Here is a 14,673-nt window from a genome sequence, read left to right as displayed (position 1 = left end):
ATATTATCTGGAGGATAACTCATTTGACCTAAACCAAGAAAGCAGTATAACACAAAGCAGTCTCCTCAAGAAGAAATTCAATTAATTCTGCTGGATTTTTTTTATTTTAGAGATGAGTTAGCATTTGGCCTCAAATGATTCTAAAGAACACATGGTCTTCATGTGAACTCAAAGCAGACAATTAACTTCATCATGAAAGGAGTATTAAAAAAAAGAATAATAAATCATAAATCTTCCTCCATGTTTTTGCTTAAAAAATAAAGAAAAAAACACATCAATAAACATCCTCCTGAACTGTAACTCACTTCCCCTACTTCACCTTCTAAAGAATACTTCAGAAAGAATCATCCCATTAGGACAGAGCTTTCAAACTGCAAGCAATTAAATAGCTAAAACTAATAGCTTTTCCCCTAGGGAACATTAGGAGGGACAAATTATTTTGTTATAAGTAAACTGAGTTATAAACCATGAAATATCTGTCAAAGCAAAATTTGTAACGCTACAGATTTAGTTAAACTACAAAATGAGCCATATTTCCTGTAGAAGGAAAAAATTAGGCCTCCAATAGCAAAGATCCTTTCTGTGGATACAGAAAACGTGCCTCATTTCCCATCTTCGTATCCTACTCAGAAGATAAACTTGGGATAAAAAGTGGTGTATCAGTACTTTTATTCTTGCTCATCTTCCTTCCGTTCATAAAAACAACAATTTTCTCAAAGTTATATTGATCTTCAAACACAATCCAGACTTTGCAGCTGCCTCAAAATACAAAATTTTCATTGGATTTCCCATTCCTTTTACTGAGAACTGTCACCACCTTTCAGGTGCAGACTGTACTGAAAAAGGAGATGTCTTTCTTCCTTCAAGTAAGTTTTAAATTAATAGATGTCATACCTTTCAGATGGTTCTGCTCGCTGTTCTGCAGGCAAAGTCTTCTCTCTCATCCCCTGCAAGTTAAGTTTAGTTCAAGACTTAGCTGAATATGTACAGAATACACAAAGTACCAACAACCACTTCATGTGGTTTTTTGTGGTTTTTATTTTATTTATTTATTTTTAATTTTATAGCACTGAATACACCTCACCTACTTAACGTTGTTCCCTAATTCAGCATTGTGGGTACAGTTCAGTTAAATTTTGGGGCTAAAGTAAGCACACTGCTTCACTCAGCATTGAGGACAAACTGATAGAACACTAAATCAAATTTGTCAAATCCTCTAACAAAGAAAGTAATTATTTTAAACAAAATGACAAAAATTGTGTGTGTGGGGGGGAGAGTTTTCATCAAAACTTGTGTTTACCAACCCCGTAAAAGGGACATACTTTTCTGTTTTCTGTCATTTATGAACAAACAAGGAAAAAAAAAACCTCTACCCCCCTAAAAACTAAGCAGTTGCTGCTACATTCATTTTAGAACTTTACCAAATGGAGATTGTGCTGGCTAAACAATACAGAGATTGAAAGAGTTAAAAGCAATAAGCAACCAGTATTACTGTCCACTTTGATTTCCAGCCTAAGAAGCCCATACACTTAACACGTGGTCATTTGTACACTCAGACTGATACTGGAAACACAGATGTTTTCGCAGAAAGAGATGCCCATTTAATTTTATGGAAAATTTATTAGACTCCATCTACTCCAAAGCAATCAAAACCGATAACTCAGCACATTGTCAGAACTCTCACTTGGAGCACATAGCTCACCTGGAATAGTTTACACAGAACACGAGCATGTTTCATCAGTGACAGCTTTGTGTACATGAGAATATAAAAGGAAAACATTTCTGTCTTTTAATATTCTTTCACTGACAACAGGATGACTCAATAGCACATCATGACATCGTGAAAACAACCACAAGACACTGAGTGTTCCAAAAACAGAATTAAATCCATAAAAGCTCAATCTATTTCACAATGGTTCCCACTGCCTTAAAGCTCGCCTCAAACATACTATCAGTACTTTTTGCAAAGATAGGATAACAATTGGTTTGAGAAACATTCCAAGACTGGAAAAAAAAAACAGGCACATAAGGACTCAAAAATGTACTCACTTGGTACTTTGTGTCTACTCTCTGGCAAATTTTGCTGGACTGAGTAGTTGAAGTCGGTGATGGTTCAGAATACCGCGTATAACGCATCGGCTGACGGTTTACCGTTGGTGTCACAAGTCTCTTAACAGGTGGAGGCTGGAATGCATTCTGGGATTCCAGCTTTGAAAGGGAAACAGCAATCAATTTATCCTTACGTCCACCCAAATTAATTCCAATATTTATTGATGAAAACAAATTACAGAACTATAAACCTCCCCCCATCGGTCTTGGCACTCAGTGAATACAATTTGAAAATTCTGAAGACCGTTCAACTTGTAGAGGGAAATCACCAGAAAACCAGTAACGAAATCCATAAAGCTATATATAAGTAGCCAAAGTCTGACTGAATTCCATTTCAAAATTTGGCAGTTAGCTTCATAGACAAAATAATTCATGCTACCATAATTAAAATAACCCATGTTCCTAGAATATGCTCCTATCTTTTCCTCTGCCCACACTGTGATTTTTTTTTTTCAGTAGCTTAATTCATTAATTTAACATTCGAAGTGTTAAGCAACTAATTATACAGGCTTCTGGGCTTCACATCCCCTACATTTTCCCTCTTCAAAGTTACACAAACAATAGAACACACTCAAAAAAACCAACTTGTCAGTCTTACAATAATCTCATTCATTAAAATATGATCCAATGCTTTACATGTGCATTAGATGCACTTCACGTAGTGGGTTTGACTTCCCTTTTCAAAGCATTTTCACAGACCAGAGTTAATTTTTAACACAGACCACTGCGTGTTCTGCAAAACTGACTTAACTGAACTGTCAGACAGAAAACAAACCCTAAAGGCTACAAGATTTACCGATGGCTCCGCCTGCGGTCTTAAGGATCAGAAAATACAGTCTTAGGAAGCATGCTATTGTTCAAATCAATACCAACAGGAAATTTTTGTTTACGCTGCAGCTTTAATTTCACAGTATCTCCCAGCTCTTAGTAATAGAATTCACACTCTCTCTAAAGTATATAAAAATACATCTTTCTAAAAAATATTACATTCAGTTTGAAACCTTGAATAAGACATGTTTTATGTAAGTTCACAAATCTACTTCGAGTGAACGATGGTTCATTGCTGGTTTTAAAGGTAAAAAAGAAAAATATTAATTCCCCCAGTTAGGCATTCAATACACCAAGAGCTATTCTGCCTGGTACAGCTCCTTGAAATAAGAAAAATACCACATCACTGCTACCCACTGCAGAAGTTTAGCCTGAGTGCACAAGTGTTCCGTCAACCGCATGTTCACTTTAGCAGGAAAACACACGATCGTCTCCTCAGCAAATAATTGCTTCTCATCACGGGCTACCCTTCTCCCGCCACCATTATGAATTCTAGTATTATGAATAGACAATCTATCTCCTTTCACCCACTGACAGCTGCGTGCAACATTCATTTAGTGGCTGACAATTTCAGGCTCTCTGTTGCAAATCTGGCAGATCTTTCTTAATGCCTTATCACAGGTGTATTGCTATAATATAACTGAGAATTCACACCAGATTTGGTTTTAGTTATTTGGATAATATTTATGATATACTTCACTTCTCCATGCCCTTGTAATTTGGCAGATGGTGAAAAGATGGTCCAGGAAATCTGAGATGTTTGTAAACTCTGAAGTGATTGTAAACTTAATTATACATCCATCCAATCAAGGAATTAGCACAGAAACTTCTTGAGACACTGTCCCTTTGCTCATTAGAACAGAAGATGAAAAGTTTGCACATCTTGTTATTTCCTTCAGTCACCTGATCTTCAAGTGGTCATCTAAGGGTTTTGTAATTTAATAAGCCCAAGGATACCCCTAACTAAAGTCATCAAAAAAAGATGACTAGTTTTCATTTTTTAAAGAAAATGAAAGGAAATCATGCTTTACCACAGCATTATCACCAGTTCTGTGCTACCTCCAAATAGGAATTTAGGAGCGTAAGATTTATAGCGTCGGAAAAGAAAAAGAAAAAAAAAAACCTCTACCCCCCTAAAAACTAAGCAGTTGCTGCTACATTCATTTTAGAACTTTACCAAATGGAGATTGTGCTGGCTAAACAATACAGAGATTGAAAGAGTTAAAAGCAATAAGCAACCAGTATTACTGTCCACTTTGATTTCCAGCCTAAGAAGCCCATACACTTAACAAGTGGTCATTTGTACACTCAGACTGATACTGGAAACACAGATGTTTTCGCAGAAAGAGATGCCCATTTAATTTTATGGAAAATTTATCAGACTCCAACGATGGTTCATCGCTGGTTTTAAAGGTAAAAATGAAAAATATTAATTCCCCCAGTTAGGCATTTAATACACCAAGAGCTATTCTGCCTGGTACAGTTTTGCAATTTAATGATACCCCTAACTAAAGTCATCAAAAAAAGATGACTAGTTTTCATTTTTTAAACAAAATGAAAGGAAATCATGCTTTACCACAGCATTCTCACCAGTTCTGTGCTACCTCCAAATAGGAATTTAGGAGCGTAAGATTTATAGCGTCGGAAATTAACAATTTTCCTCCTCTTTACTTTGAATGGTGATAAAAAGCACAAAAACTAGTTTTCTGTGCCCGAATGAACACGGAAGTCTGTACAAAGTCTATATGACCACTCAAGCAGTATTTTTCTATTTGTGATCATTTCTTTAAGAGCAAACTTGCCTCAACAGGAATTTTAATATGCAGCTTCACCCCAAGTTGGGGGACAAGATAAAACGACTTGGTGTGTTCTAGAGTTGTTGCTCTCAACTTACAAAGATAACATAATTCTTAACCTGAGTAATCTTCACAGCCCATCATCTACTGTGGATACATGCCAATATTAACTTGATTTGATGTCTATGTTGTCACTGAGGTTTGAGAAAATTTTTCTAATAGTGATAAAGCATTGAAAAAGTTATCTACCTCAGCTTAAGACATTATTGGTTCTTACCTTTCTTCGTTTGGACTGGAAGTCAGTAATATCCAGTTTATCTATGTCCGGAGGCTGAGGAAAAAACAAAGCATAACTATTAGAGGGCAATTTTTTTCTCCTGAGAGAGAGGGTTCCCTGCAACAAAAATGTGGGGGTTCATGGTCAACTTACACAACACAGCAGCAAAACAGATGCCATTCTTTTAGCATCCTGTTGAAGAAACAGCGCAATAAATTAAACCGGCCACAACGTAAGGAAGAATAATTTTATCTTTATGCTTTGATGGCACATTTACTAAGTTTTATAAACACATGAAGCAAAAACAGATTAAAAGAAGTGCTATTTACCAACAAAGGGCTTGACAGCTTCTCCATTGCCTCCAAGATGCGCCGTGCTGAGGTACTTAACGTAGCGCGGGACCACACAGTTTCTTGTCCAGCTTTCGCTCTCTTTTGTGCCTGAAAAATTAGCATTTTAAGTGTTACAATGGTCAATTCTGAGCTAAAGAGGCATGTATTTTACGTCCCAAGGCTACACTGATGATACAATCAATATATTCTGATGACAGAGAAAAATGCAGTCACTGGGATTTTAAGCCATAAAGAAGAGAATACATTCGGAGTTTAATGAAGTTTACCTTGGGCCTCAGTGCATCTTGCACGTGCTTGTTGCACGAGCAATAAAAGAACTCCGTACTTGTAAAAGGTCAAGACGGATGATGCTAGGACTGCTAAGGCCTCCGAAGCAGTAATCAGGGAAACAGAACTCAAGAAAAGGCTTGTGGTACAGAAAGCATTTTCAGTAACAACACAGACCTCAGAGTTTCACGATGGTCTAAGTGTACCATCTTAAAATCAGTGTATACAATCATAACCAGGAACTAGTTTTACTTCTCTCTTGCTTCCTCCCTTCCCCCAAGATTAAAGTTGGCTGCAAATCTTTGTCTTAAAAGATAAAGATCTGATTTAAACTGTAACAGATCTAAACATTACACTGAAAAAGTAAACTGTTTATTTGCACCACCCAACTTCAAATATCAGTCGAAAACTTCCTTTGGTGTGACTTTTTTTCTTCCCAGGTTAAACCCCTCATATAACCACACTGTGCTTATCACACGATGTGAAGACAGGAAGCAGACCACGCAGCATGTAAAAACACAAGTGAGACTCACAGAACCACAGAATGGTTAAGGTTGGAAGTGACCTCTAGAGATCGCCTGGTCTACCCCCCCGCTCGAGCAGGGCCACCCCGAGCAGGTTGCCCAGGACCATGTCAAGTCAGCTCTTGAAGACCTCCAAAGAGGGAGACTCCACAGCCTCTCCGGGCAACCCGTGCCAGGGCTCCATCACCCGCACAGTGCAAAAGCATTTCCTGATGCTCAGACAGAGCCTCACGTTTCAGTTTGTGCCTGTTGCCTCTTGACCTGGCACTGGGCACCGCTGAAAACACAATGGCTCTCTATGCTCTTTGCACCATCCATTCAGGTATTTATATACACCAATAAGATCCCCCCAAACCTCCTCTCCTCCATGCTAAACAGGCCCAGCAGTCCCTGCCTCTCCTCAGAGGAGAGGTGCTCCCAGTCCCTTGATCTTCTTGGTGGCCCTTCGCTGGACTCTCTAGTACCTTGCTGTCATTCACAGCAAGCAGCAAGAAGCAAGCTACTCTCTCCTTTAAAAGCCTAGTATTTTGGTTCCTCTTTTTACCATAATGCAGTAATATTGTAAAAAACAAAAATAGCCGACCAAAGAGGGTTCCCAGCTTTGCACCACAAGGTTTCAAGGTTTCCCGTAAGTGAGGTACTTGTACTGCCCTTTTTCCGTTGCACAAATGGACTGTCAGAACAGAGCCAGCAAACCCGCGTTTTCATTTTCTTAAAATTCCTTTTGATTTATCGATAAAAGTCACTTTCATTTAAATACATTCCTACCAAACCTGATTTGACTTTCCTTTTCGATTCAGCTCTAGCTAATCAGAGTTGTCAGCAGTTTTTATTTGCTATTTCCAAGAACTCTTGGGGGCAAATAACTCTCTCCAAGAACTATATGAATCGTTCAAAACAGAAAGCATGTTACTGCTTATCTTGGGACTGCATTTAGTCCTGCATGCCTCTGTGTAACAGAAGAACAAAGGATCAGCAAGGTTGATTTTAGATATTTTCAAAGACTGCAGGTTTATACAACATATCCATAGCATGAATGTAGGCATGCTTGGAAAAGAAGATCCACAGATAAATATTAGCCAGGTTTGACTACTGTAGCTTTTGCTACCATAAACACAAGTTTTCAAAGTTATGCTGTCATTGGTTTTTTTGCATCAAGTTATTTTAACGTAATGTAGTCAGAGGCAGACAATGGCACTTGAATGGAATTTTTTGAAAGACCTAACAACAGAGGAAACCCCAACTACCAACAACTAGCCCAAACTGTCATTCTTGTTCTTTCTGACAAGTATTACCTGTGGTAAAAACTGTCATTAAAGAATTTAAACAGAAATCAATCTCGTCTATTTTTGTAGACCAAGAGGGCAGAAGAGCAACTGTTACCACATATTCAGCTCCCTGCTCAAAGCTCCTTTGGCAGTGCTGCTTTTTTTATTTCCATCACTATTTCCCACTACACTACTTTTCTCATACCTGATAAGGTTCCGTCTTTGGCTGCCTTGATCTTACAGCTGCACCACCGGCATAGGCCGTCTTTCCGGGGTAAAATGGAGAAAACCCAAGCTGGTTTTGCTTAAAAACAGACGTGCTTCCACGTACCTACGGAAACACAGTATGAGAAGTGGATAGAAAAACAGGTACACATTCAAACTGATTAAAAGAAATACTGTGCAGTACTTACAGGACACAGTCCTCCAAAAACAAATAAACTGAATGCAGGTTTCTTAGAGCTAGCTGCAGAATGCTGCGAGAGGGAATGAGTTCTTTCAGCTTCTGTGGGCCAGAGCAGTGACGATGAAGTATTTTTTAAAACTGCAACATCTGCCAAAATGACGTATGCTAGATGTAAATGCCTCTCGTACGTACAGAACTTTAACAATAAAGATCACACTAATTCAAGTTCTTCAATACAGAAAAATAAGCATGACTTCAGCTTCTTTAAATAGATCAACTTCACGTACAGACTGAAAACCAAGTATCACCTACAAACTTGAAAACTGTTCACAGAGCTGCAAGTAGTTTTCACCAATCTTACCAAGTTAATACTGTGCTTCCAATGCAGGTATTTTTTTCCTTCAGGCTAAGATAAAAGAGGACCGCATAAACATCAGTGCATTTGTACGGACAAAGCTTTTTTCTGTGTTGGTAAAAGGCTGGAGGCCAGCACAGATCATAATCGCACAGGTTTTAAACCTGGAAGATTCCCCAAAGGCTGCTCTAAGAGTTAACGATCTTCTGCCCATGTATGTTTTACGAAGACACACCAGAAAGTTCTAGTGCACTCAGGTTATATTGCTAAAGCCCAGCAACTCTACTCTCAGCTGTACAAAAGTTCTCTGGAAAACCTGCTGAGCACACGTCAGTCCCTGTCTATATGGGGGACTAGAAAAAGCTGCAAACCTGCTGTTCGCCCTTTCAGCGAGAAGACCTACGTACCAACCTACATCGACACGATGCTTATTTTTTATTTTAAAATGGTGTGCTTTCCTCAATGAATTTGGCAAAAGACATGAAAGTATTGACAGCTGAAGCCTTCTACCAAGAAAGGTCAAAAAACAGCCTATAGCTTATGTCAGAGTAGTTTCTTTATCTTCTCTTGCTGAAACACAGGAAAACATCTCGTGTTCCTATTTGTCACCTGCACTTATTCACATTTAACCAGCTGTCTGTTAGATATTCTGAGTCACTCTTCCTTCTAGACAATCAGCCTAGTTGTCAAGCTACGGCAAGTCAGCCTGATTTCCTACCGTCCCAGTTCAAAATTTACATATAACCTAGCTGAACGTGTATATTTCAGCATTGACTCTTTCTAACATCAGGGTATCATAAACGTATTCCAAAGCACGCTTCTATTAAAAAGGTGATAGGATTATATACTTCTAAAACACTAAAAATTCAATTTAATTCTCGCATCCAAAGTTGACATTCACCTATTTTATTTACTAAGGTGATGTGGAATATTAAAGAACGCAAGGTACTTCACATTAAAAAAAAAGTCAATTAAACAGAGAACACAAAAATCACCTTCATCAGATGCTCTAGAGGAGGAATCACTGGTTGTTGAGATGTTATCATCGTCTTGTTGAGAGGTAGAATCTTCTATTTCTTTTATCAAGGACAGCCTAGGACTGCCAATGCCAAATATAGAAGATGTCGAGGGCTGACAAGGTGGGACAGGAGAATCCAACGTGGTATAATTCAGACGGCTCCGATGAAGAGAGGGCCTTGTTAACACAACTGGGAAGTTCAGTGCTGATCTACTTGTGGATGGTTCTAGACAAGAACAGGGAGATAATTAGCTTTGCTATAGACAAGCTCACAGAAGCCAAAACCTGTTTCCTATCGACAGCCATGCTATTGCCAAGTTCTAAGCGCAAAAAGAGAGAAGCCAAATTTAACTTCTTCCTCACCCAGATACGGTTGCATCTAACTGTCTGGCTACAACAACAACACTGCTTGCGATACACAGTATTAATGTTGCATCCAGAAGTAGTTAACTATGAGGTTTTACAACACCACATTCTGACCCCGTGCTCAAATGCTCTAACGCTGACTTGGCCGTTCACTAAATCAAACATATATACTCCTTCTCCCATGTACAGCTTGCAATAAGCTTTACAAAATTTGAGATTACACGGTAAATTACAGATAACACTGCAGCTTCCATAATATTGGAACAAAGGTTATATTAATCTGAATACACAACATGAAAATGAACGTTTGCAGTACTTTTTTCCCAAGTTCTTCCATATCAGCTCACGTTAGAGGCAAAACATCATCTCCTACCCATTAACTATTGGGAATTTGACCCAAGGGACAAGGATGTTGACCCAAGTAACCAGATGAGCATTTTTCCCTCTTGAAGCAAAGGGTCTGCAAACAATGCCAGTGGCCTGGAATAGGTGGCCTTGAAGTCTATCTTGCTAAATGAATGGAACTATTCATGGGTATTTTGCCTGATGAAAGCCTACTGTCTCTCCCAGGAATCTGGGCAATTCAAATGACTTTGAGCCACTATCCTCTTGATACTTGAACTGAAGCTTAAACTAGTTAGTTCAATCTTCATAACCACTGCAGTACCACTAATTAGCTCTCCAAACCATGAGCAGATTTTTAGGACAGCACCGTTTGAGATACAGAAAGTTCTTCAGGCGGAAGGCCACCCAATATAGGCTCCAGCACACTGATACCTCAGAACTGAAGAAACACATTGGTTTCAAAATGTAGTAATAATTAAAAAAAATAATCTTATTCTTAAGCATAGTAAGCAACACCCACGGACAGCAACATAAGCTGCAAAAGGTTCCAGGGTGTCCACCTGCTCCTGATCTCCTGGAGTTAGCAAGCTTGCAGTGCAGCTGTTCTTACTGAAAGCTCCTTTCACGCAGTTACATAGGAAAGCCAACATGTGTTCCTCAGTCACGAAGACCTTCTCTATTCTTTTCTCCAAACTCATTCCCAAGCTACAGCTACACAGAAAGCCATCAATCTCCTTGTTTACAATTAGATGAGATTGGAGGCAAAGATATTTCCTCCTTATTTTTTGATTCTGCCAACAACAGAAGCAACTGACTTTCCACATTATCTATGGTTACCTACGCACGCTCAGACAAAACTTCTTTACTTATTAAAAGCTGACTTCCCCAAAACAGCTAATTTAAGAGAAACTCAAATAAGAATAGATGCAAATTTATACAACAGGACTACAGGAACAGTGAGAGGCACTGGATATAAGACAAATTAATCTTTCATGAGGTAAAGGAGTTGCAAACCTCGTTGCCAACGGTCAAATACCTTTTCAAAGACACCCCCTCCCCCCGCGTAGACCTTAAAATTATTGAATATTTTAAGGATAATAATCTCATAAACCACATCCGTGCACAAGTTCCCCAGTTCACCATCAAGTTAACAAGGAACTTTACTAAATTGATCAAAGCCCAGAACAAAAAAAAACAAAACAAAACAAACAAACTCAGGACACGAGACGGAATTTTCCTCTGCCATTCTAGCATCTAGTCTTTTGTTTCGAAGACTGCAAAACAAATTAATTTTTTTAATTGCCTTAGGCAATTAGACAGATTTTCATTCCATATCTTTTAAAAGATGGAAAATGCAACCCAGCACACTTGCAAATGACTTATTTTCAGCATTTAGCACCTGGCTAATAGAGTACCTAAAGTTAACTGATGCCTTCCAAGAGCATAAGATGTATGCTTCGTAACTGTGTATACAGTTTAAAGCTAAGACGGTTTCACAAACAGTTGTTTCGACTTTTTTGATTGTTTGTTTTTTTTTTTTCATTCTGTCAAAACCCTCATTCCAATTTCCTTTTGAAATTCAGATTCAAAACTAGAAATCTGTGAATAAATACAGATGGCCAGAATTCCAAATGATTTTTCACATACCTCGTCTACTAATTCCTGCTGGTTCAGGCGTGAATCTCTCATCGATTATGGTATCTTCATCTGAATAATCGTGGTGATAGTTTACCGGAGTCTCCTCCTGGTTTGCAGATTCATTTCTGTCTACACACTCCTCCTCACGCTTATTGAAATACTTCTGCAGCCAGGCCGGTACAATATTTTTCACAGTTTCTGTCATTCTGCTAATTAATCCCTGCTTGAAAGAAAAAACACTTGTTTAATTACAGAAACGCAGTCAACAGCATATGCTGGGATACCACCTTCCACGGACCTTGAAGACAGATATTATACAGCAAATATTCAGAAGACGACGACGAGGTTGATCCCTGGCATAGGATCGCTACACTTCTGGTAAACCTAAATTCACCTAAGATTGATTTACAACTACCTATCACTTTCTGCACTTCCAAGTGACCTTGGCAAGGTTCAAAGTTTTGAAACCTCTGCCAAAATTCACCAGCAGGTCGTCAATCTGCAAGGCTATCAGGAAACTCTACGCCTGAACAGCTCCTGACCTACAGACTTGTTCCAGGACTCTTCCTCTTCGCACCCTCCCGTGAAAACCAACTAAACCAGAAGTTCAGCAATTATCTACTGCGACAGTCAGGACCATACTACCCATTAAAATCAGTGAATCTAAATATTTTCAATTTTAGTAATGCTGAATTGCAGTGACTATACGCACAAAAACCAGTTCTGCTCTCAACAGTCAGGCTAACCCAGAAGATGTCCTGGAAGAAACACAGCTATAGCTATAGCACCAGCACCTCCTCTTGCAAGAGCCTTCTAAAGCTGTTGCTGTATTTTGTAGAAGACTGACTCTGCGGCATACATCGGGTACGATCGGAGAATTCCCACCTGACCGAAAGCCCCAGGAACTACGGTTAAATAAAAGATAAATTAATATAAATGAATATAATTAATAATAAAAATTAATAATAAAAATTAATATCCAGAAAGCTGACAATCATGAGCTAGGCATCCTGCTAATCATCCCTCCTGCAGGCAGGGGGAAAAAAAAAAGGTAAATTAGATCCAGGACTAGTTCCCAGGAACTTTGAAGCTGCTAACTATACTGCCTACAGTGCCCAGGCACCTTCAGAGCTTAATGGTAAGAGACAGAGGGTTTGGTGGGCTGTAATTATGATCACAAGCACACAAAACACATCTATTTAAGTATTTCTAAGAATCGACTTATCGACTAAAGTTGTAGGGGGAAGGATGAGAAAAACAGCGGGGTAGGGATCAGAACCAGAGGTATAACCTCACAAAATCGCATCGGTCGCTTTCGTGCCTCCCCAACTGCATCACTGAGAGACAATTAACATTAAGCCACAGAACCTTCTGCAGAGTGGACATGATATTGAAAATAAACTGAAATTAATTGACAAATGCTCTAAGCAAGCTATCTGCTCAAAGCTCGTCCTTTTACGTTATGAACATTTGCACGATTCGTCTGGTTACAAAGCTAACTGCTATAATAAATGCACACATGTAACACCTATCAGTTTGTCTATTTATCAAATCATTAAAACTCTTCCCCGATAAGTTACTGTTAATTTGATCTGCGCTGGATGTGCAGCAGCCATTCTCTGTGCAGAATCCCCCAGATATCCCCACGCACGTGTTTGCTCTGGCACACTCTTTAAATAAACCTACTGGAAAACACGCAGAGATAACAGACAATGGAAAAGTTAGAAAACCATCTCCACTGATTATTTTCAATCCACGTGTAAGGTTTATCAGTTAGCTACACAGTGTCGGCACACGCAAGCTATGGCACTTTCAACATTAATGCACTGTTCAAGCCAGAGGTTTCAACGGTTGCTCTGTAAGCGTGGGGAATGTTTGCATTGCCCTTCCAGGCCAGCTTTAGATGGACAAGATTGATTGTCAATATGTGGTATAAGGGACTTGGCATTTCTGCAAGTGATAAAAACCTAATTGAGCAGCTATCCATGCGTAGCGCTCCCTTGGTTTTGCATATGATAATCAGTCCCCTCAGCTACGTTGCTCATTTAATAGCGGAGAGGTTTTGGCTGAACAAACATGTGCAGAGGGCATCTCCAGAGCATCTCTCTGGGCGTCCTGACATTTCTTAGCAAAGAGCTGCTGGGAGGGATCTCGGCGCGTCCCCCCTCCAGCACGGGGATTTTCACACCCCGAATTGACGGACCGCTTTCACCGTCAACCTGCTGTACCCTACAGCACAAACGAGAAGCAAAGCCTGGCAGGTAACGTTCAGAGAATTGATGATGGGCTGAGGAGGGGTGCAGGGAGCGGGGAAAGCCCTGGGGGTGGCACTGGGGGTCCTGAGGGCAGCGGGCTGGGGGTGAAGGGGAGGGGGAGGAGGGGGGTAATGGGCTGGGTAGAGGGGTAAGGGGGTAAGTAAGGGGCTGAGGGGGTAACTGAGGGGGTTAGGAAGGGGCTGAGGGGGTAACTGAGGGGGTTAGTAAGGGGCTGAGGGGGTAACTAAGGGGGTAACTAAGCCGTTGAGGGGGTAACTAAGGGGGTAACTAAGCGGTCGAGGGGGTAACTAAGGGGGTAAGGAGGTGGGTAGGGGGTAACTAAGGGGATAAAGGGGCGGGTAAGGTAAGGGGGTAAGTAAGGGGGTAACTGGTGGGCTGAGGGGGAAGGGCCCGCTGTGGGGGGGCCGCTCCTCACCCGCTTGCTCCTGGCACAGGGGGGCTTCGCGGCGCCCAAACGGTGGCGCCGCCTCTTCACCTTGCCGCCGGCCGCTCCTCCTCCTCCTCCTCCTCCTCCTCCTCCTCCTCCTCCTCCTCCTGCTCCTCCTCCTCCTGATCGGGCTCCTGGGCTGCCGCCCGGCGCCCCGCCGCCACCGGCCCTGCCACCGCCGGCCATGCCGCTGCCGGTCGCGCCGCTACCGGTCGCGCCGCCCGAGGCCATACCGCCCCCCCCCCGCGTTCGGTGCCGTCACGGGGCCCCCCCGCCCCCCGCCGCCACGCGCCGCGGGGCCTGCCCTGCCCCTCGTGGGAATAAAAATGTTGTTTTTGCAGAGTTACGTTGTTTAAAGGTAAGGAATGGGGTATCGAGGTGTGCTTGCAGCGATAAGAACGCTTAGCAGGCGACCTTGTA

The 14,673-nt window shown here is 40.9% G+C and overlaps 1 protein-coding gene across 1 annotated transcript in view; it reads right to left on the bottom strand.

Moving 5' to 3' along the window:
• The window catches only part of LOC310891268 (nuclear pore complex protein Nup153-like), a gene marked incomplete at its 3' end in the record, with an annotated part of 267,249 nt that extends 252,983 nt beyond the window's left edge, over positions 1-14,266 (bottom strand). The window contains exons 1-5 of the mRNA XM_083853534.1: positions 14,242-14,266; positions 11,560-11,770; positions 9,179-9,427; positions 7,836-7,975; positions 7,628-7,753 (exon numbers count right to left, since the gene is read on the bottom strand). Coding sequence (XP_083709660.1) covers positions 7,628-7,753; positions 7,836-7,975; positions 9,179-9,427; positions 11,560-11,755 — 711 coding nt within the window. The 5' untranslated portion in view covers positions 11,756-11,770; positions 14,242-14,266. The remainder of the gene's footprint in view (positions 1-7,627; positions 7,754-7,835; positions 7,976-9,178; positions 9,428-11,559; positions 11,771-14,241) is intronic.
• Between the last annotated feature and the right edge of the window lie 407 nt (positions 14,267-14,673).

This window comes from Anser anser, assembly GCF_964211835.1.
Source record: "Anser anser genome assembly, contig: HAP1_SCAFFOLD_60, whole genome shotgun sequence".
NCBI classification, from domain to species: Eukaryota; Metazoa; Chordata; class Aves; order Anseriformes; family Anatidae; genus Anser; species Anser anser.
Note: the sequence above shows the minus strand (reverse complement) of the source record. Positions and strands in the feature narration are given on the sequence as shown.